The 24,944-nt window shown below is 41.6% G+C and overlaps 1 protein-coding gene across 11 annotated transcripts in view; it reads right to left on the reverse strand.

Annotated features, from left to right (window-relative positions):
• Positions 1 to 24,944, reverse strand: part of ZNF827 (zinc finger protein 827) — a 169,246-nt gene that overhangs the window by 127,214 nt on the left and 17,088 nt on the right. For all 11 annotated transcript variants that reach the window (XR_012006056.1, XM_072773467.1, XM_072773463.1 and 8 more), the window contains exon 2: positions 9,783 to 10,826. Coding sequence is in view for 10 of the 11 variants with exons in the window: in XM_072773467.1 (XP_072629568.1) it covers positions 9,783 to 10,826 (1,044 nt within the window). In the remaining variant the exon portion in view is untranslated. The remainder of the gene's footprint in view (positions 1 to 9,782; positions 10,827 to 24,944) is intronic.

Consider the following 24,944-nt stretch of genomic DNA (forward strand, 5'->3'; position numbering starts at 1 on the left):
CATGAGGGAGTTTTATTAAAGCTTTTCTTCAAGTAGAAACCCATGTTCATCTCATTACTTCCATGTGGGTTCCATTTTTCAAAATCTGACCAGGCTGCTGTGTGACAGTGTCACTTTTGAAGGCCATCCCACACTTAGGAAAGTGTCTGCAAAGGGGCTTTGCCTGACTTGTCCTAGTTCAGCTCAGAAAAGCTTGATGTCAGGGGCTTTGTTTCCTGAAGGAAACCTCCAAACCTGAGGCCATTTCTGAATTCCTAAATTTAGAAAACAGCAAGAAATAAAGACAAATCAAAGGGGACAGGGAATGACGCATTGCACCACACTGAAAACCAAACAGCCATCATAAACCACTCCAATGGAGACAAATTTTAGGATCCTACTGTTGACTTGTTTAGTTATATCTTGAGCAAATGCTACTGCCAGTTTGGCCATCAGGGGATCTTAAGGCTAGGGTTTTTCACCTACTTTTTTTTGTCCCTCTGGTTGTCACTAATAAGATCCACTGCTTTCTTCTGCACTGGGCCCTACCACCCACTTGGGAAAGAGCTACAAAAAGGCAGTCACAAATGCTTCCATTTTTTTCAGGAAAGCAAACAAACCAACTACTTCCTCCAAGGAAAGCTAAGATAACTCTCACCTCCTCCATCCCCACAGCAAAGGGTCTGTGTTGTGACACTGTGTTGCTACACCTCTGGTCTATCAATTTATATTCCCAGGAACACAGTAGTTTCTGCAATTTGGGGATATAGTAAATAAAAACAAGTAGAGTTGAAGACTCAGACTTTCCTTTCTTAATCATGAGGGATCAGAAATATTTCCAAACTGATTAACTAAGTCATAATACACTCATAAAATAAAATAGATGAAGCTGTTTTTTTTTTTATTTTTTATTTATTTATGATAGTCACACAGAGAGAGAGAGAGAGAGAGAGAGAGGCAGAGACATAGGCAGAGGGAGAAGCAGGCTCCATGCACCGGAAGCCCGACGTGGGATTCGATCCCGGGTCTCCAGGATCGCACCCTGGGCCAAAGGCAGGCGCCAAACCGCTGCGCCACCCAGGGATCCCGATGAAGCTGTTTTTTAAAATGAACTAGATTTAGAGATGCTGACAGAGAAACCTGCCCAAGATATTACAGTTAGTGGATAAAGCAAGAAGAATGAGCCTGTACGTCTAGGTGGATTCTGTTTTTGTTTTCTAAAAAACGAGAATCAATTGTTGCTAATACATTGAGGTGAAAGGTTGAGAGAAAACTTTATAAAGGATTAATCAAGCTGACAATACCTACAGCCACTCATTAAGCTTAACATTCCTAAAAAGGGGACAGACATTGCAGGCCTTCTGATAAGCCACCTATGAAATATTCCTACACAAAGTTTAATCTAGCCTCTATATAACTAGAAGGCTACCAGAAATATGATTAAAATAGCAACGACACATTAAACCCACATGCCCAGGGGCCAGAAATCAGCCAAATCCAGAATGTGGGCAATTCTACAGGACAGATGACAGTCTCTTCAAGGAAACAGCGCTTGGGAAAGGGACACAGTTATGGAGACATATCAAACAAATAGAAGGTGTGAAACTGATTTTGATCCTAACTTGAACAAAGCAATTATGAAAAGACACTTCCGAGATACTGAGGGAATACTGATTGTAGCCCAGGTGTTCTATAAAATCATGAAACAAACGTCGATCCCCTTAGATGTGATAATAGTTACCGTGTTATTATTATTTTTTTAAGTTCTTCTCTGGTGGAGATAATATATATGGTAACACTTACAGGCAAATGGATACGAGATCTGGAATTTGCTTTTAAATGCTTGAGCAAAAAAGGATAAGGAGTAGAAAGAATGAGATGAATAAATGAAACAAAAAATGATATCTTTTTATTTGTAGGAAAATGGTCTGGAAGCATACCCAAGAAACTATTAAGCAGTTACCTTTGAAGAACTGTGGGTTAAAAGGAAGGGGTCAGAAAGGGAAACTTGTTTTTATTTTACATTCTTCTACGTACACTGAAATTTTTAATGCACATATTATCTTTATAATTTTAAAAGGATACAGTCTCATGTATAAACTTTAAAATCATCTTATTATTTATTCATGGCATCAACTGAGTCTCTATATGCAAAGGACCACTTATCATAGATGGAACCAGAAAGGTTCTGGAATACAGTCAGAGTATTCCAAAAATTCTGTTTTACTATCACGAATATAATAAGCAATCTTGGTTACCTTAACCAAGCAACCTGAAAAAGAATCTGCCAAAAATATACCTTCAAGTCTGGAAACTCTACTTGTGATGCTTCCATCACAAGCATTTCCTTTTCTAATTGGGGGATGGGGTGGGATTGAAGGTTCTCTTTCACTCTAGGACAAGCACGTTTGTAGAGGCCTATCAACATGACATTTTTTTTTTTTTTTTTTTTAATTAACCTGACTTTAGCTTTCCTACTGCTTTTGTTGATTGCCTCTGCTGACCTGGCGTCCTATCCCTAATTTGGGCTCTCATTTTCTATCCTTCATTGTCATTTCTTCCACTCTGGTATCTTGATCACAGAGACTACACATTGAACAATAGATTTGAGAGAAAAGGCTGAACCAGGCCTCTAGGTGAGATTACTGTTCTAAACCAGAGGGGGGAAAAATGATAATGATGTCTATTTGGGATTGTGAGAACATCAAAATAGTAAGAAAGATACATGCAAACAGGCTGCCACTGATCTTCATTTTTCCCATATCTAACCCGCAAACTGCCTCATTTTATAGAACTGTCTGGAACAGGAGAGGAAAATGGAGATGTCCTCCACTGACCTATGGTTTCATGGCACATCACAGGAAGGCAATAAAAAGGCATTTGGACAAAGACAAAAGGAACATGGCCAGTGTCCCCTGGATACCTTGTTTTGTTTAATGTGACCAATACCTTCCTTACTTTTTCTGATCCCCCCCCACCCAGGGCCCCCTAGGGTGTATTACAGAGCACACCACATTAAATCCTGCACATTAGCATTTCATATAAATCTATTTTATTTTGGAGCTATGCTTCCTTAGTTTTAATTAATACCAAAAGACACACGAATCATGTACAAATTAGGGTGTCCTTGGATTGAATGGGAAAAAAAATTAGAATACTCATAACGATAAGAAACTAATGGCAAGATATGTGCCAAAGCACTACATTATTAGAACTGTTTGAAATTTTTAACTGATCATGGCAGGAAAGGAAGAAGACAGAAGCCAAGTGATAAAAATAACCATAATACAATGATCGATTTTCAAAGTTGGCCATTAATCTCCCCTGGTTAACATTTGCATTTTTATTTATTAAACATTTTTTGATATTTCAGTAGGATGCCCTCCCCATCTATATGATGTTGATAACTACTTTGGAGAAGGGAGGAAGTAAGAATGTGTTCTAGTTCGTATGCTAAACTATTTTCAAGGAACTGACAGCTGTAAATTTCACTCAAATTTAGAGCCTAAGGAAATATGACCACTTCCTCAGACTAACCACACATTCATAAGGCAATAGGATTGAAACATTCATTATTTTACCCGGTTTACAACTGTCTGATAAACAATTTCCCCCAAATATATCACTAGCTGGCTAATATCACCACAAACAAAACGAAATCCCCCCAAATGCTAACAGACCCAGGGGCATCAATAGTTGCTACTTTGCTTCTTTGGAGAAAACACATTCTCCTTACAGACAATAGTATTACTGGAGTAAGGGAGATAATAAATGTGTGCAAAATGCCTGTCACACAGTAAATGGAAGCTACTGGTAGTAGCTGTTGCAATAATAATAGTAATGATAGGCTCTAGTCATACCTTCCAAAGCAGGAAAACTCACCAGGAGAGCAGATGTAAATTTAAACAACTGACATCACATAAAATACATAGCTAGGGGCCTAGCCCCAAATGGTGATTTTTCACAGGAGCCCGGAGAAAATAAAGGGGCAGGAGTCCACTGTGCTATGCAGGTAGGGTCCAGCTCAGCCTAGGCAGAACTCTGATGGGCAAATTCAGCTCAGCAGGGAAAAGAGAGAGGTGGAAAGACAGAAGGGGAGGAAGGGGCAGAGGAGGAATAGGCTGGGGCAAGGCTAGAGGTCTTTACCTGTGTATCTCCAGCACCAAACAGTACTGGGTATGATGTACAATTCAATAAATGTGTGTTGGACTGTAATGAGAGTAATTGGAAAGGGCTGGGTCAAGAGAGTATCAGAAAGTGAAATGAGTGCTGGAAATGGAAGAAAAAGGTACAGGAAGCTGCCAGCAAGTCCCAGTGGAAGCGGCTGTCAGCCCAAGAGTGCATACTTTTCACATAGCACGCCAATACATGTCTCAAATGAATGGGTGTGGAGAGATGTTTATGTGCTTACATCTCACCTATTTCTAAAATGAATTAGGAGCAGCTGATATTTAAAATGCATACAGTATGACTACACCAATAATAAGGTACAATGGTAAGTGTTTAAACTATTTACCATGGACAAGATCTGCCCAAGGCTGAGACAAACTTGTGGGAGGTTTGATGGTGAATTTTAAGAAGCAAGATAGTTAATTAGAAAACTAGGGGAAAAAACAAACATTTGTCTTGAGTTGATGGACAGGAGTTCAAGAATAAGAAAGGAAGAGCAAGGAACCTTAGTACAGGAAGGAATCTTGGAGCTAATTCCCAACTAGCTCAGTTTATAGATGAGGAAGCTGAACTGAAGTGTAGGCTTAAAATCCCTCTGCTAGTTAGTGGCAGGTTGGGATTGGAGCCAATATCTTCACTTCTGGTTTGATGTCTATATATAAATCCACAAAGCAGCAACAACACATATCATTGAGGGAAAAAAAATCAGGAGGCTCTCATTAACTTACTTGCTTTAACTCAAGGTAGGAGTTTTCAAACCAACATAACTGTTTTATAGGCCTTGAAATCAAACTTTCTCTTGTTAGATCCCATGTGCCAATTTGCAGAAAATTGAGCTAATTTGCAGGCAGTTTGCAGGTGGTATCTGCATATACACCCGACTGTCTTACTATACACATCGAAGGAGTTCAAGTCGCCTGGTGACCCTGGCTGTACATCAAATCATCCCCAACTCCACTCCAGGCCCACCAACCCACCAGGGCACATCAGCGTAGGAGGAACCATTCTCCTTTCTAACAATACACACGGAATTTATATCTTTTAATAGAATTTCATGGGCATGTCTCTCAAATGCTATTTCAGGGTGTAAAACCTATGTTAGCAACGGATATCACTGGGTTTATCTGTCATTATTGACGCTGATGTTACTAATGCATATTTTAACGACTGGGAAGTATTCAATAAAACTAAGAGGTTGTAGATATCTGGAGATCTAGATGAGAGGCAGTCTAAGTTTAAATGGCTGGGGAAATATAATTGAGGTCAGTGACAGCTAGTTCTGAATCTTGATTAAAAAGTGAATTTTCTAAACAAGTTCCTGTCTTGTGATCATTCCCAGATTACAGTGATAATAACCGTGGACCTAATGGGAGTAGAGGAAGAGGTTGCCTCACTTTCTGGACTTTCTATGGCTTTGCAATAAATTTTAATAGCATCACGTAAATATGAAAGAAAACAGTACCCAGAAAACATCTATCTATTGACCCAGGAAATATTCTGAGCCTTCGGTTGCATGAGACCAACATGCTTCTTTTTTTTTTTTTTTCTTTTTTTTTTTTAATTTATTTTTTATTGGTGTTCAATTTACTAGCATACAGAATAACCCCCAGTGCCCATCACCCATTCACTCCCACCCCCCGCCCTCCTCCCTTTCTACCACCCCTAGTTCGTTTCCCAGAGTTAGCAGTCTTTACGTTCTGTCTCCCTTTCTGATATTTCCCACACATTTCTTCTCCCTTCCCTTATATTCCCTTTCACTATTATTTATATTCCCCAAATGAATGAGAACATATAATGTTTGTCCTTCTCCGACTGACTTACTTCACTCAGCATAATACCCTCCAGTTCCATCCACGTTGAAGCAAATGGTGGGTATTTGTCATTTCTAATAGCTGAGTAATATTCCATTGTATACATAAACCACATCTTCTTTATCCATTCATCTTTCGGACCAACATGCTTCTAAGCATACCTAAATTTAGTAAAATAAAGATGTTTCGCAGACGTTCCTTCTGAAACTCTCCTTGTTATTTCTCTTAACTAGGAGCCTGGCATCCTAGGAATCTTGGTGGCCGTTTACAAGAAAGTTTGTCTTTAAAATAAAAACCATTTATTTTATTCTGAGAGGCAACAAACAGTAGCTTCAAAGAGAATTGAGTCAATGTGTGACATTTATCTTTATAGCAAGATATCCCTTTCAGAGCAAGTGCAGCATGTGCTGGGGCGCAGGGTCACATGAAAGAAACCTCCTCCTCAAGTGTCACGTCTCTCTTGCAGGGGGGAAAGGCTACAGAGTGGTGGACTCTTTAAAGGAATTAAATACACCATGACCTGGCAACAACTGAATCCTGTTCAAAAAAGAGGAATAAGGTCAGACCTAAAAGACACTTTTTTTTCCCCCATGGTTTGGACTTCCCTTGACCTAAAGGAGGTCAAAGAAATGCTGGTGTCTAAATTACTCAATACAGATTGGCTTTTCTAGCACATATCTCTTTGTAACTCCAGAATCAACTTTATATGCCCTTTTTGCAACATTTTGGGAAACAGCTAAGACCTGCTGGACATAAGGATGGTGTATAGTTATTTTTAAGGATTTTTGGTTGGGTTATCACTTGTTTGTTTAAATTATTAGGCAACAGACACCCTAACTCTACTGCCAGAAGCAGCCTACATATCTGTTTTGAGTTAAAGGAAGATTTATTTCTAAGGTAAAGGGAAAAAAAAAATAATGACGAGAAATGTTTAGAAACATGGGTGACAGCTCTCATGACATTCTCATGATGCTTTCTCAGTAAAGCCAAATTACATCTGAATCTAGCCCTGGATTTCCCTGAAACCAAGAGTATAGTGTGTAGAAAGGGGAGGAGGGGGCCAGATGGAGAAGATCCACCTTTCCTTCCACTCCTCAGATTAAAAAATCTGTAAGAGCAACCAAATCATCTCTCCACCATATGAAGATAAATAACAGAATTAAATAGTCCATCAACTCCTCCTTAACCCATAATCTAGTTAGCATGCTATGAAGTGATGATGTTCACTTTAAGTGAGAAGGGCACAGAGCCACCCTTTCTACTATTTACATCCCATGCGGTAAGAAACCAAACTTGAATTTAGGATATGTCCACACGGACACACGGAACATATTCCGATGGTCCATTTCAAGAGCCCTTGTGTTTATCCTCACAGCGATCTTCCCTCTTGTGTGAGTTCTACAAAATGAGTGATTTTTTTTTTTTTAAACCACAATTACTCATCAAGGGAGCTGCTTCACCAACTCTTGGATTGTGTACAGAGGCACGGGGAGAACAGGGGGCCACGGGTGCCAGTCAGCCAGCAGGCGGTTGCAGAGACGCAATCCAAGAAGTTCCTTTGTCTCCCATTTCAATTTAATCATTTTGAACATTCATTGATTAAAATATTAAGTGGGGTTTTTTTTTGTTTTTTTTTAAGATTTTATTTATTTATTCATAAGAGACGGGGGTGGGGGGGAGAGGCAGAGACACAGGCAGAGGGAGAAGCAGGCTCCCTGCAAGGAATCCAATGTGGGACTCGATCCCAGATCCTGGGATCACGACCTGAGCCAAAGGCAGACGCTCAAAAGCTGAGCCACCCAGGCGCCCCTAAGATATTAAGTGTTTTGGCAACAGAAGAAATTCAGGAAAAAGGAAAGAAAAAGTGATTGTTCGTTCGTAGGTCTCTGTAAAATTCTGCTGAGAAGCTCGTTGAGACGGTGGCATGAATTAAGTGCATTTAAACCATAAAGGGAACGTATCTTTTCCCTTGGGTGTATATCCTATAACGAAACAGGCAGAAAGTCTACTGTGCACTGGAAGTTCATGACCTCTTTTACATCTTTACATGCATCTAAGCACTTGAAAGAAAAAAAAAAATTATACTTCATCGCTATTGTTCCCTACACCCAAGACAATTCACGGTGATAAAGCTGCTGCGATTTGCCTTCAGGAGCCACAGTTTTATCAGTTACCTCTTTCCTGAGTCTTCAGTCGACTAACACTTATTAATTTTGTATAAGCTTTTCCAAGTAACCAATGTCCAGTTGAATTTATAGTGTAAACACCATAAATTACACTTATTCAATAACGAGACACAGAGACTATTTATCAAACTTCATGTTACATACAGTCATACTTCTCTTTCTTCTGCTACCCCTAAATGAAATTTCTATAAATGAGGGGTGATTTCTATAAATGAGGAGCAGGTAAATGCAGAATTACCTAGCTCCCTTTGCTCTTCTCCTGGTTTCCTAATTTTAGCCATTTCTCTCTTTATTTCACCAGATGGCAGGTAAGAAGTGAGGAGACATGAAACTCAGAATTGATAAACGTTTCGGGATTTTATGGACACTTCAGAAACTCTGGAGTGAATGGTTTGGATCACTTAGAGTCATAAAAGTTCCAGATATCCATTTTCCTAGTTCTACTCTGCTGTTTACACAAGTTTTAAAATAATTAGGTTTAGTGCATATAGACCACTCAGCAATTTAAATGGAAATTTGTCATAAGTGTGTCAAACTGATGTGAGCTGCGATCGTTCAATTATTTGCCATTCTAAGCACTCTTCATCAATGCGGCTGCAAATATTCAAAAGTTGGCTAGATAGACACAATGGCAGTGTTTATACCAATGAGGACACACATGGCCTACATCCTGTTCCAATCTGACAGGATATCCTTGGGAGACATCTGAAGCTCCGTACCTCCATCCCAGTACCATGAATTTATCATACACACAATTTAAAAACAAACCAGTACAAGAAGTGATGCTTCCACCATGAGAACTCAAGTGACTAAATTTCTCCCTCAGATGAGTAACTTGTGAATGTCAAGGCTCCATAAGACAAGCAACTTCTCCTTTGGAAAGACTGCCCTCACAAGAAAAACTTATGATTCAAATTTTCCACATGCACATTCCTTCAGGATCTGATTGGATTTGAATTAAAAAAAAAAAGAAAAAGCATTTGCAGGAAATGCTTTGATTATGTCTGAATGACAATATTCTTTAGAGTTCTTATGTGACAAGAAATTACAGAAGAACAGGGTAAGTGGGAAAGGCTTAAATTCCACACACACAAAAAAAATAATAAAAATGCTAACATAAAAGTGTATAGTGTGATAAATTAGGGCAGAGTAGTTACTGTATACAAAAGTCCATTTGTGATGGGAGGCAGCAGGAGGGTGGGCTCTCCCCTTGTCCACTGTTTCAAAAGCAGCAGGGTTTTTCTATCCCCCTATGTTCAGTGATGCCATGCACTCCATGACAAAGATGCTTTGATCTTCTCCCATTAAATATGTCTTGTATGGACCTAGCCTGCACTTGGTAAGAAAAAAAAAAAAGATCATTTATATGAAAGGGAGGAGTCCTGTACGTCTCCAAGATTATTCATTACCTTTCAAAAATGAAGCTATTTGTGAAGTCTTTGTGTAACCCACACATGAAAGCCCACGACACTGCTTACTTAGAGTATTTTCTGGTGCTCCTGCTTTTTTATTCCTGCCACAGATCAGATGGGGAGCCCAACCGAATAGAGCGATGAATAAGACATTTGCAATTTACAGTAAAAAAAAAAAAAAAAAAAAAAATCTTACAGGATGACTGAAATAAAAGATTCCATACCTGAATTGGAGGGCTTAGAAACCCTTCCCTTAGGAACCGGGAGTAACAATAATTCCAAGGACTGTGGCGGTGGCGGTGGTGGCGGCGGTGGAGGCGGTGGGGTCACTTTCTCTTGCTTCTTCTCCGAAGGCGGCGGCGGTAGAGGGTCCTCAGGCACCAGGGACGACTTCTCAGCCAGAAGGCTCCCAGCAGCCCTGGCTGCTACCTCTTTCAGAAGGGCGGCCGAGGAGGTCATGGAAGCCAGGGAGAGGAAGGGGCTGGCCGGAGGCGGGTGTTCCTGCCCGGGAGTCAAGCTTCTCTCACTGACTTTCTTGGATAAGGCTGCCAAGGTGGAACTGGCAGACTGGGAGCTAAAAGGGGAGGGAAAGGACTCAAATCGCATGGTCTCCTCAGTCCTGGTGAGGGATTTGTCCTGCAGAACAGCATTGGCTGCAGCTTTCAATTTTAAGATGGCGGAGTCCGGGGACAAGCTGCAGGTGGTGGTTGAGTTTGACAACCACTTACCTTGATTCCATATAAAACGGTTACTTGGAGTGTATTGGTCATTCTGTTCCTGCTTCTCAGCCAACTTCCTGGCAAGAACACTGAGCTGCTGGGCATGGTGGGATGGTGGGGAAAAGGAGAGATTCGAACCCACGTTTACCGGGGACTCCACTCTGCCATTGGCCGTGGCTGTGGCCTCGAGTTTGAGGGAGCCGGCTTCCAGCAGCCGCCGCAGGTTGCTGCTCAAGGGCTTGGTGGAGCCTGGGGGGTCATCTTCACACAAAGAAGACACGCCAGGGGAGAGGTGGTCTTGACACTGCAGTGAGTCTCGCAGGACCTCACCGTCAAGTCCCACCAGCTCCAACGTGTGACTGCTGGGAGTTGCACTTCCCAAGGAGGTGTCGGGGGAAGTGGACTGCTCCTGGATCCGGTCCTCCAGAGACAACTTATAGTTCTCCTGGACTTCTCCATAGGACGCTTCTGACGGAGTCTCTGAAGAGTTTCCATACCAGTGCTCTCCTTCACTGAGTTCTCCCTCCGCCTCCTCCAGCCTACTAACATCTGGGGGAATGAAGAAGATCACGTTTACTCCCCAGTGAGCAACAAACAAGTCTGAAGACATTCATATGGACTGGTTGACATGCTTCCTCTTCCCCTTCCCCTAAGAACCACAAGAAAGACAGCAACCACCTTACTAGAATGTCAGGTGCTGAGTCAGACGGCCTTGGCATAAGCCTGGAAGAAGGCAAAATACTAAACAGGCAAAGGTAAAAACACACCCACCAGTGAAACATATTCATCTTTCTATAATTATTCCAGACAAGTTGAAATGGAAAAGTGGCAGGGGTCGGAATGGATCTGGTCAAAAAGTAACTGCATGAAGAAAGAGCCTGCTATTCCCAGTGGTGGGGGAAATGGAAAGAAGCTTGCTCCTTTGTAAAAAACAAAAACAAAAACAAAACAGCATGATATCTTTAGTGTTGCATCAGAATTGGAGAGGCGGCCCGGCAGGGTGGGAAAATGTTGTCTGTGAGGCACATGACAGTGGGAAGCTACTTCCCCAATTTCTGATTCCATAACCTCAGGCAAGTCAGGTTAGCTGGTTAGACAGAAGATGCAACTGATTTTTTTGAAAAGTTCATCCAAAAATGTAAGTAATACCTGCTATTACATATTACAACTTCACCCAGTTGTTAGGAAGCTTAAATCATAAGAAGCATGTGATTGATTTGCAAACAGGTTCTATACAAAAAATCAGACCTCATCAGCAAATACTATTCACATTACTGATTCCTTCAAGTGACAACATCTCCCATGTTATGGATGCTACTTCTTTGAGAGCCCTGGATTCCAGTTACCAGCATGCCCACCATCTTGTCACAGGCAATGATTAGGAACGTGTCCCTTTACTCCACTAAGAGTCCCCTTTATTATTTTCCATCCATTAATTTATCTACCCACCACTACCTCTCTGACTGCCCCCTAAGCACTGCTCACTTAGGACTCCCTGCCATTCCAAGAGTACCCATGAGCTCTGCCATTTTTCTACCTTTGCTCAAGATATTCCTTCTATCAGGAATGTCTTTCTTTCCCTAGAAAACCTGATTGTCTATCCTTCAACTTTCTACCTCAAAAGTTTCTTCCTTGTGATTCTCCCTGGAATTCTCCTTCTCATTCATTCATTCATTCATTCACTTATTCAACAAATAACTGTGAAGTATCAGGCATTGTTCTAGATCATTCTAGATTGAACCACAGTGAACAAAACAAGATCCTGCCTTCTTGAAGCTTACATCTCAGGGAAGGTAGATAGTTTGTCACACAATACTTAAAAACTAGTAAGTCATATGGTAAGCCAGAGGGTGGTAAGTGCTATGGAAAAAGATGTAAAGCAGGACAAGGAGGTTTGAGGGGTAATGGGTAGGAGGGGAGTTGCAATCTTAATACCATGGTCAGAATGGAGCTTCACTGAGGTGGTGACATCCGAGCAAAGACTTGAAAGAAGTAAGCAGTTGTTCAAGCAGCTACCTCTGGGACAGCATTCCACACAGAGGGAGTTGCTATAAAATCCCTGATGTGGGGACATGTCTGGTGTGTTCGTGACACAGCAAGGAGGCCAATGTGGGTAGAGTGGAATGAGTAAGGGTCAGAGCAGTAGGAGAGGAAGTCAGAGAAACAACATTAGAGATAGAGAGGGAAGAGGGAGGGTAAGGGGGGCTGTGTGTTGTGAGGCAGCAAGGCTCTGCAGACCAGCACAACGCCATAAACTGATGAAAGGTCTTTTGCATCTGGTGAAATTGGGAACTACCAGAGGGCTTTGATATGATGTGACTTACATTTTCAAAGCACTGTTCCAGCTGCTGTGTGGAAAAGAGGCTGCAGACACGAGGGTGGGAGCAGGGAGACCAGCTACCAGACTGGAACCCTAGTGAAGGATGACTGGCTCAGCTCAAGGCAACTGCCAGTGGTCAGAAGCAGCCAGATTCCATGCATCTTTTGAATACAGGGCCCACATTCCCGCGTTTTGTTTATATTGATTTTATATCACTCTAAATTACCTGTCTACTATTGGCTTGTCTTCTAAAAGGTAAGTGGTGGTGTTCCTTGAAGGCAGAGATCAAGTTTTATCATCCACACATCCCACACTGTGCCCAGCACAGTGCCTAGACCCCAGCAGAGTTCAATGAATGTTTAAGGATTGAGCCAAAACTCCCCATTGTGCCAAGTTTTGCTATATAACATGCTGTTTCTTTTCTGAATAGAAATAGCTAGAACTAGTAATGCATGAGCTACCAGCTAATACATTGATCTTCCCATGCTATTTAGAGAAGAAATGTCACAAATGACAAATTCTCTTTCACTAAGCTAAAGTTCTGCAACTCCTTCCTGAGATTCTTTATTAAATTATCAAGAAAATGTAAAATATCAAATGGAATTTGCTGAAAAAAAGCAGATAAAATTGAATTTTCTCTGTTAAAAACAGTCTGGTTCCTTGTGATTTGCCACATTTCCTTCTTCCCACTCGATTTCAACATTTTTCATCTTTGCTGAAACCGGCAGGACCCTGAACTACTCTTCTCCCCAATGGCTCCTCGAAGAGATGCTTTTTACCAAACACCAAGCAGTCAACATCAATTTCAACAATAGGGCTAATTTTAAGTTCCTTTGGCAAACCACCTTTCCTGATTTCAGTTTAAATACCTCATCCTTCAGAAAAATCACATGGGAACTATCCTGTACATAGTAAGAAAAGTAAAAGATTTAAAAATCACTACAATAAGAACAGTTGAATATCTCCTCAAAGAGTCTCCTTCTCTAATCTTTATTGACACTCACTAAATGAACATGGGAAAATAAATGATTCAGAAGTAAATACTTTCAGATTATATTTTTGTCATACTAGAGTAGCTCTAGACAGTCAAGAGTGGTCTAGAACCAATGTGATAATCAGTGTCAGATAACAAGGTACATAAAATCAGTGTTTTGAGAACTGCGAAGAAATCATAACCACACATCCAGGCTTGTCATTTTATGAGACTATTAAGTTCTCTGAGATGCTACCTGCTGTGATCAAAGACACAACTACCAACTGCTAATGCTGGAACCAAGAACCCAAATCTCACAACATCTGGCCAATGCTTCTCTGCAAAGCCCCACTGTAATATCTGCCCAATGCCCTCTGAATGGCAACTTCTAGTGAGCTTGGAGCAGCTCCCCTCCCATCCCCAGTCATCCATCCATCCTTCCACTCTCTTGAAACAGAAATGAGCAAGGGAAGTCTCATAGACAAGGACAGTATTCACTCCTTATCTTGAGATACAACATTAAGAGGTCAGTATCCATTATTTCCACACACAAATATCCCCATTCCCTCCCTACAGCTTCTTTGTTGCAGTGGTCAAGAACTGATTCACATGTCTCAGGAATCCAGCACATCTACTGGCAAGGCACCAAAGGCAAAGCTTAATCTCCTACCCCTTCCACCCTCAGTGAGCAAGAATATTCCCGCCTCCAAACGTGCTGAGGTGTCGAGTGTATCAAAAACTAAAGTTGTCAATTCAGGTTCTAATCCTATCAAGCAGTGGTAAGGAGATCCGAACATTCTTGAATGATACAAACAGCTAATATCTACATTTAGAGAACTTTCCCAGCCTTGCCAAAACAGAAGCCCCAAACAAGCAAACAAAGCATTTCTTTTCTTTTTTTTTTTTTTTTTTTTTAAGATTCTACTTATTTATTCATGAGAGACACAGAGAGAGAGAGAGAGAGAGAGAGGCAGAGATACAGGCAGAGGGAGAAGCAGGCTCCATGCAGAGAGCCTGATGCGGGACTCGATCCCGGGTCTCCAGGATCACGCCCTGGGTGAAAGTGGTGCTAAACCGCTGGGCCACCAGGGCTGCCCCAAAGCATTTCTTAAACAGACCAATTTACATCCTGTAAAATACCTGGGTAGTTCTCAGTCATCAATAACTTGGGTCTTTGTAGACGCCGCTGAGATACACTGTCTTCTGGACTACAAGAAAACTCGGATTCATAAAGAATGTTTTTAAACTCAATACTCTATTAATCATTTTTTTCTGAAGATGCTGCTACTAAAACTGAGGTCATTCAAGTAATAAATCACCAAATAATTTTAATGCATGGCCTAGGAGGAGCCAGACCAGAAACCAGAGAAGAAACATTTTTGAAATTATTCTGGCATCACCTGAGGTCCCGCGAAAAGTCGGGGAAGCTTTTGGAGAAACGAATGCAGGAGAAGTGGAGACCCGCAGAGGCTGGAGAACAATCACCAGAGCCTCAAACAAATATGCTTTCAGTTCACAAAACAGCAGCAAACCAGGATTTTCTCCCGCAAATATTAAGTCTCTTCCCCCTGCTGGGCTGCTCTGTGCCTCGCATTTGATTGCAAGCAGCAGGTGTCCTCACAGGCCACACGGGTGTGGTTATGGGGGGCCCCCTTCAGCGGGGTGAGCAAGAACCCCGGGCACCTTTGGCCCACCATTCTGAGAAAAGATGCTCTCACTGGAGAAGCTCAAAACAAAGCATTCCTGAAATCTAGGGGATTAATTTGTTGGACACCACGAACTTCTAGAACAAGCTGGGCTTGACTTTGGACTCCCTCTCACAACTCGAGAAGCCCCTGGGCAGCGACACCGCCCCATTTTCCCGCGTGTCACCCGCACAGGATCAGGGCACCTCAGCGCAGAGCAAGCCTCACACGGGGCCCGAACACGCGGCCTGCCCGCCGCAACTGTGCCTTTCACAGCTTTCCTAACTAAGGCTCCAGGGGAAGCCTCTAAACGGCCAATGTAAATAACTTCCTTCTAAATACATTATTTTTAACCTTCAGAATAGGAAGCTATTTCCATTGCTAATTTTACAACAACCTATGTCTCTGACAGCCAGGTTCACACTCGTTCCTGTCAATTTTACGCAACAGTCTGTTTTTGTGTTTTTTCACTTTAAATCATAAACTCAAAGAATTAAGAATAGAAATGGTACAATTACAGAATGAAAATATGCTGAATAAATTTTGTTTCCATGTGGTGAATATTTCTCCTTTGGGGAAAACAAAACAAAATTCCACTACCTAACACATTTATTTATAATTCAGTTCTCAAGCAAAAAATCGGTAACTTGATATTATCCACAACTCTTGCTACAGGTTTGGTTTTTTTTTTTTTCCCCCAACTCACTTCCTTTTCGGTTTGACAGTTTTAATCAGATGCATTTAATTGGACACTCAACTCAGAAGATCCTTGATCAGAAAGATAGGGAGCGAAAAGTGGGGGGAAAATGCGAGAAAGAGACACCTATTAGTTTTCAGGCCTTTTGGCTGAGGTTAAAGTGAGTGGAGATGGAAATCTCAAAGCCCCGTTTTCTAAATCTACCCACAACCCATTCCACCAGCTGGTCCACCGTGAACTCTGAACTAGCATGGTTTGAAGAGAGCAAGGTTTAAATTCCAGACTTAAAAAAAAAATAAAAAGAAAAAAAAAATAAATTCCAGACTTGCCTGGAATGAAGCCAACTCATTGGTCAGTCCTCCGAGAGTCAACACCTTCTTGTGATAATAGGTGTGTTCACCTGGTACTTACCAGCTAACTGTCTGGTTCGTTTTCATCTAAAAATCTCGCCAGTCTTATTCCTTTCCAGCTACCACACATCTATAGCTAGATGTCTATATTGAATTTTAAGGTCACGCATCTTTATCAGTATTAATCACTTATACCCATCATACCTACCTCAAATCGTACAACCAACTTTTCCATGCATTCTAAGGCAAAAGTGGTGTGTAAAAAAAAGTGGTTTGAGGAGCCGGATACAAAAGCTATTAACAAAACCAATGCTAATAATGGACTTGATTCGACAAACATTTACTAAGCATTTGCTATGTTCCGGGAGCTGTTCTTTGCCACAGCGAGCCTCAGGATTCAGCAGTCTCTTGCCCAACGGCTTATAATCACCAGGGAGCGAGGGTTGCACAAGCATTCGAAGCACGATGATCAGTGCCATCACAGAGCAACCGAGCAAGAGTTGTGTGTACATAAATTAATTCCAATGGTGCAGATGGCTTTTTGAAATGGATCTCAAAGGGACGAAGATGATTTTAACAGACAACATTGGAAATTCACATATCGGAGGGCTGGCTCTTCTGAAACTATGAGACAGGAAATAGCCCCGTCACGGAGTAAGCTAATATTCAGGTGACATATGTTAGATAAACTAACCTAATGAAACATTTTTCATATTCTTAGTTCTTCACATTTAAAAAAGAGACCATCTATGGATTTGTTAAAGGGCAGATCTTACCAATTTTCTTACCGTACCCACTAGTTTGGAAATCAGACTATCCGATTAGAAATGCCTGAGGCAGGACCACAAGTGAGTCAGTTTTGTATTCCTGCTCCATACTCTGCCCAGAGTAGGGGTATTAGGGCCCCTGGAGTTGTAGTGACAAGCAGGACCCACGAAGCAACAGGTAGGGCTCTCAGTCCCTAGACCCAGCACAGAAAGGGGCCCGGAGAGAGCCTCAGACAGGGTGTCAAACTCACCATCAGGCTCTCTCTCCCTGCTTCTCATCTCTTCTCAGAGGTTAGCCTCATCCTCTCAGGTCACCTTCCCCTGGAGGCTGAAAACCTGGCTACACAGGTTCTGGATTTTCACTCTCATCCACTTACCACTAGAGAAAGGTCTTTCCCCTCGGATTAGCCCACTGGAGGCTAGGTTCTGCTCACTGGATTTATCCCTGAAGCCATAGGGTGGTTCTACAATTGGCTTAATGGGGGTCACAGAGGAAAGAAGGGGGAAGAGACCCTGGAAGACAAGAACGACGACCTCTGTAATGTTTAATAAAGGTGTAGCATGTGGCACATCAGGCTGTTCTGAACCAGTTTGAGGATTTTAAGCATAAAACACATCCTCATTTAGGCTGATCTTAACCTCCAATTTTTAAATTGTCCCTTGAAGCCCAAAAGCCTCAGCACATCCCCATGCCAGGTCTGCCTAATACTAAGAGACCTCTCAGGGGTTCAAGGCTCTGAGGCCACAGTGTGAGTGAAACACACGGCGTGGGAGGGGAGCAGAGCCTCAGGGATCACAGTCATCAAAACATCTCAATGCCCAGGTACCCAACCGCTGTCAGCCTGGCCAGGACAAAAAGTTAAGAAGAGCTACTAGTTATTTAAAACTGCTACGGTGGAGATGACAACCAGACTCCTGTCACCAGTCCAGCTGGGGAAAAGGTGCCGCGAGGGCACGGGGAAATGGGAGGAAGTCTGGAGAGGATGAGTGTCCACAGGCCGAGAGCCCCGAGAGGCCCCCTGCATCAAGACGCACATTTTGCACACAGCAGTATGTTCAAAGTACTGTTGCAAATGCCCACGAGCAAAACCAAGGCAACATGAATGAATGCGTCACTTGCTATCTTCAGAGGGAGTTGCAAATGGTATCTGAGCAGGTTCCAGTCTCTTCATATATAAAGTTGCCAGATCTTCCAGTGACCAAGGGGCTACCCAATCCTCCATTAAACTGCCCATCTCAACACAAATGGCAACTCCTCCATCCCTGTGATCACTCTGAACAAAAACCCTGCAGCCAGCCTTGACTCTTCCCTTTCTGTCATACCCCTCATCGAATTCATTTGCAGATTTTTGGTTTTACCTTCCATGTACATCCCGAATCTAACCACTTTCACCATGTCTATCATTCTGCCCTGATATGCGGCACTGCCGTCCCTCACCTAGAGCACAGCAGGAGCCTTCCAGATGCTCTCCCCACTTCTGACGCTTGCCCCACTATGCTCAGCCAGCAGCAGCCGTAGTAAGCTTTTAGAAATATATATCACACCCCAGGACCCCCATCCTCAAAGCCCCCAAAATGGCTTCTCATGTTCTCAGAATAAAATCTAAAACCCTTACCTTGCCCTCAGGGCCCTACATAATCCATATCCCCCTGACCTCATCTCCTACCCCCACTGTCTTGCTAATAAATAATAAATAAGTAGCGAAATCTCCCCCGAATAGCCACACAGCTGACTCCTTTACTTCCTCGGGTCTCCCCCCAAACATCACTCTTTATTAGACTAAATGCTTCACGAGAGAGAGGACTTAGTTTTGTTTGCCGCTGTGTGCTCAGCACTTGGAATGCCATGGAGCACGGAGCAGGTGCTCAGTTATTATTTGTCAAATGTATGAATGAGACAGAAGAATGCGCTTAACAATCAGAAAGGCAGCACTTGTCAGTACTGGAAATGAGGACAATTTTCAAAATTACAAATGATAATCCTATTTTTCTCATGTGAGTCAAACATGAAATGGGGATAAGAGCATGTTTTGCAAACTTTTCCACCAGTCTCCCTTGCGGCCAGGAAAAGAGACCACCACCCCAGGGGACCAAAGCCGAAGCCCCCTCCAGGAAGCCCCAAATTTGTTTGACTCTTGGCTGAGCATTTCAAGTGAATTCTGCATCCTACTATATAGCATAGCCATGCTTGTTCTTACTAAATGCTAGAGAGGTGTGTCTCACAAACCACTGAAGAAAATCTGTTCTCAGCAAAGATGTACCACATTTCTCTGGAATTCCCACATGTTCTGGAGAAACATGTACCCTATGTAGAGAAGCAAGGATATATGAAAGGATCTAGCACAGTGTCAAGAGCTCAATAGCCACCCTTTGGTGGCTATCGTAACTATTAATACTACCAGAAAGCAGATAGTATGAGTCCTATTGCTGTCCCCACTTCAGAAGGAAAAGCTAAATCACAGAGGGTAACTTCCACGGACTGTACCATGGATGTGTAGGAAACCAAGGACTATAACTCTATTTGCTAAATTTGAATTTTGTTGTCTGAATTAGAGATGGAAAAGCCTTGGAGATTTAGTCCATATGGCTGGTCTCTAGGCAAAGGCCTAGAAAGGGCCAGTGATTAGCCCGTGGTCCCATAGCTGATTTATTAACATAGACAGGACTTGAGCTCAGATGTCTCACTCCAAAGGCCAGTGCGTCTACTACTAAATCATGGCATAATCATCATGAAGTGAATGAGTGAATTCTAGAACAAGCCCTGGAACACAGTAGCCTTCCAACAAACATTTGTTGAATAAACAATCATGCATAATGCACTAAAAACCATACAGGCTACTTTATTAGATGTTTTAATATTCATCAGCAACTGTGATCTTCACAATGATTTTATGTGGCAGACCATACTCTCTCTTCATTTTACGGACCAGGAAACCAAGGTTCTAAAAGTTAATGACTTACCCAATGTATACATTTAATGAGCAGCAAAACAAGGTTCAAACCCAAATCTTCAGGATACCTAAAAGTATGAGTAGCTTCGCAAAAAAGTAATTTTTCAGGTAATCAAAAAGTACCACAGTACCTTCAAGTAATCAACATTTTAAGTTTTATTTTGATGCAATTTCAAAATACATAAGTCCCTTCCTTCTAAATTTGTGGGGTTTTGTCCGCCATAGTTCCAACAATTACCCAGCTTACTAAAACTGTGTGCAAACTAAGGATGAAAACTTAGTGTCACGCATTGAATTGTGTCCCTGTAAAAAGATGTTGAAGTCCAACCCCTAGTACGTCTGACTGTGACCTTATTTGGAAAGATGGTCTTTGCAGGTGATCAAGATAAGATGACATCATTAGAGTGGACCCTAATCCCTTATGACTGGCATCCTTATAAAAAGGGAAATTTGGACACGAGACAGACATACACACAGTGAAGGCTGGAGTGACACTGTCACAACCAAGGAGGCCTGAAGCAGGTCCATCCTGTGTTTTCCTTGTGTCTCTGCCGACACCTTGACCTTAGACTTCTGGCCTCCAGCACAGTGAGACAATACATTTCTGTAGCCACCTGGTTTGTGATACTTTGTTACGGGCAGTCCCTGAAAACCAATATACAGAATTCTGGATGAGGGCCTGAGACTTTTTGTTCTGGATTTGCTCACCTCTGGATTCTAAACCGTAACCTTTGTGAGTGCTGTAGTTTTTATACAAGCTGGCTATTACCACACAACACTGACCACGCTGCTGCTCACTGTGAAGTCTTCTGAGGCTGCAAGGGCTGTGAGCAGACTATTAAGTTATTTTTACCAACCTCTAAATTTTAAACAAATTTCGTTCAAATGAAAGATTCTGGGAAAGACATGAGGTAAGAGAAGGCTTCTATGACTAAAGCTACTTCAAAATCTCCAAACAGAACATAAATATATATATACTCATCACCATGTATGCTGTGGCAAATTAATAAGAAAGGGATACTTCAAAATACAGCACAAATCCACTAGCCGAAAGGCCAATCTAGAGACCAAACCACTACTGGTTAGTCCACGGATTGATTACTTGTTCCTTCAGCCTTTCCTGCACCTCCATGTTACAAGAAGCATATAGAATCTGTCCCCTCAAGCAATCAGAAGTAAATTTACCATGGCTACCATGGCGTTATCAGAAAAACTGTCTGTTAAGGCTGATAAATCAGTCGATTATCTGCTTCCTTGACTTTTATTTCCTCTTGTATAAATGTTTTCATCCCAACATTACCAATACCTGTTATAAGATGAACGATATATTACCAAACTACTGAAATCACCAGGAAATTCTTAATAGATCAAAAAAGAACTTAACTACAAAAAAAAAGCCCTAATAACATAATAATGCACTCTATAGTCTACGAACAGCACTCTATAGAGAGATAAATGGCTACTTATTGAAATCTTAGCTTATACATAAAATGATACATTTCTTCCCAGGCACATTTGCCAAGCATTGACATCACGTACCTTGTAATGAAACAGATTATGCTCATAATCATTCTGCCTGCCAAAGGAAAATTTCACACAGTAAGTCCTTTATTTACTAAAAATATATGTCTCTACTGGAAGAAAATGGGTCTTTGAGGATAAGAGATTTACCAATGGAAAGGAGATGGAATTGCTTTTTATTTAGTGCTTAAATACATACAAAACAAAAGCTGCAGAGAAAGCAGCTCCCAACGCCCCCACCCCCCACCCCCGCCAACATTTTCACAAAAGGATATTGGTATAATGAATTGGGAGAGAACTTTTTTTTTTTTTTTTTTAATTAACCACACCAATCCACGACACTGATTACAAGGACAACCCTAACTCAAAGTTAACTTTAAACACTAATTTAGGCCAACAATTTTGACCTTTACTCTGACCAGACTTTGAGCCATGGCTGCTATCAAGTGATCAAATGTATTCTTATCCATTCTCTCCTTTTATTTTCCCTGCCTGCCTTCTGGCACACACACTCAAGAAGTCAATGATGGAGGGCCAAAGACAAGGAAAACAACAAATACTACAACCAACCAACAAACTGGGCAATTCAAAGGATACCCGGTAGCTAGATGAATATCACCTCAACAACTGGAAGTCTTATGGTTTCACCCACTTAATTCTCTCTGAAGACTCCAAAGCCAATCAATGCTCCAAAGGGAGCATTCCACAGGCACATTCACTTGGGGTTTCACCAAGAAATCTTCCCTAGCTCTTTTACTCGAAAACCTGGCATTGCTTTTTTTTTTTTTTTTAAGATTTTATTTATTTATTCATGAGAGACACAGAGAGAGAGAGAGAGAGGCTGAGACACAGGCAGAGGGAGAAGCAGACTCCATGCAGGGAGCCAGATGCGGAACTCAATCCCGGGACTCCAGGATCACGCCCTGGGCCTAAGGCAGATGCTCAACCTCTGCACCACCCAGGCATCCCCTGGCACTGCTTTCTAACTGTCTATCCCCATAATTGATGCTCCGCAGGAGAAAACATTCATTCCACTTCCCAACAAAGCTCCGATGCCTCCGGAAATGCATCAAGTGGTAAGGATGAAGCTATGTGCTTTAATGACCGCTGCTTCAAATGGAGTCTCAACTCAAAGGTAGAGGCTCAAGACAAATCCCTCTGGTGGGAATAGGTAAGGACCCAAAGTGACCAGGAGGGATTCACATCATTCCTACTCTTGTTCCTTTTATTCTGAACCTTTTAGGGTGGTCCATAAAATGCCCTTATTTTGTATTTAAATATGTATACTGCTTCCTTTTCATCTTATAGAACTTAACAACTATAGGCAGCCCTCTGTTTGCAATGTCTCCTGCGTATTTTAAAGAACTTGATTAACCAGCCTATCCTCCACCAAAACTTCATGTTTGAAAAGAAGGATGAAAATGTGTTGGGCAATTTAAAGAAGCTCATTGGAGGAATACAAGTTTGAAAAGCTTTTTGATGTGAATATGCTCAACTAATCAGGGTTTGTTTTTAAATCTACATGTTTTCAAGTTACTTAGAGAAGGACAAATTCTTTTCCTACTTCCACATTAATATCAGAAGTAGTGAATCCAATAAAGCAGGGTCAGCAATCTTTTTCTGTGAACAGAGAGCAAATACTTTAGGCTTTATAGGGCACCTATGGTACCTATCCCATATTCTTTGGTTTTTGTTGTTGCTGTTGGCTTTTTTTTTTCTTTTTTAACAATGGTTTAAAAATGTAAGAACCATTCTTAGCTCAAGGGGCTGCCCAAAAACCTCAGAGTTTTTGCTGACCCCCACTCTAAAGAATAGGTACTTTACTTTTTCTTTATAATAAAAGCAGAATGGTGTTTAAAACAATATTGGAAATTTGGATATATGGCGACAAGCTTCATTATCATCTTAATCCAACCACCTCTGTGGGTCACTGAGCACCTTTGTGCCTTGGTTTCTTCACTATAAAATGAGGGGTAAGAACAGATCAGTGATTTACAAACCAGACCGTCAAGCAGCCCCAAGGACTCCAGGGAAGGGCATAGCATTCTGGATCTACCCCTACCTCCCACCTTAGCACATATCTAAGCGGCGCGACCTGGCTTTGCTCTTGTCTATGTATTGGAGTGCCCCTTAAAGACAAGGTTTCCACTATTTTTTTTTTTAAGTTTTGAAAAATACTGTATTAAATGATCTCAAGAATCTTCCTGATGTTAATCTTCTATGATCCATTATTGGATGATCAATCCTTTTCAAGTCATTTCACTGAGAAGTTATCAAGTAGATAGGAAACTATTTAAAATCCTATGTTGAGGCATTTAAAGGAAAAGAAATAAGAATAAGAGAGCTTATTCTAAGGGGTGCCTGTACTTATTTAGATTTGTGGAAATTCACCAGATAGCCCTATCAGAGGATTCCCGAATCCTGTAGATTAGGGCTCTGGGAAAAGCAGAATGGTTTAGCAGTGGAACTCTTTCCAGTCTGAGTTCAGACTTGGGGACCTGGATTCCCATCTGAATTTGGAACTTACCAGCTATATAACTCATATTTAATTAACAAAAACCAGACAGCCTACTAAATACTAACCCTTACAAGAGGTGTTAGGAATATGGAGATGAACCAGACAGATGTGGAACATTCTGCCTCCCAAAACTCGATTCCTTATCTGTAAAGCAGGGTAATAACACCTATTCTCTCTCCCACACCTCATGGGCCTGCAGAGATGGCAAAGCTTTGTAAGCTGCAAAGCATGGACAACGTTAAACCAGCAAACTGCAGCTTCTCTTCCTTTTAAGTACATAAAATAAATTTTATTTATTTATTTATTTTAATTTATTTATGATAGGCACACAGTGAGAAAGAGAGAGGCAGAGACACAGGCAGAGAGAGAAGCAGGTTCCATGCACTGGGAGCCTGACGTGGGATTCGATCCCGGGTCTCCAGGATTGCGCCCTGGGCCAAAGGCAGGCGCTAAACCACTGCGCCACCCAGGGATCCCCAAGTACATAAAATAAATACAACTTCAAGAATTTACCAAATTAATAAAATAAGGCCACAACAGGTTTTGCAGAGAAAAACCATTTCTAGAAGCTGAAGCAACATGACAAAACAGAAAGGGCACAAGCTTAGACACCAGACACACTCCCACTCTGCTTCCAAACAGACCCACATGACATCCATTCACAGGCCTATTTTCTCATTTATAGAATAGGGTACTAATACCTATTATCTGACAGGTAAATCAAAATCATGTAAGTAAACACCTGACACAAAGTTAGCACTTAGTGAATAATCGTATCCCCTTGCCTTCCCTCCCAGGCACCTAGAAATCTCAGACGAGAGAAGATTATTTTAAATAGTAGGGCTTACCTCAAAACTGTTGATATTGCTACCCAGCTCTATATCA

This window comes from Canis lupus, chromosome 13 (assembly GCF_048164855.1).
Source record: "Canis lupus baileyi chromosome 13, mCanLup2.hap1, whole genome shotgun sequence".
NCBI classification, from domain to species: domain Eukaryota; kingdom Metazoa; phylum Chordata; class Mammalia; order Carnivora; family Canidae; genus Canis; species Canis lupus.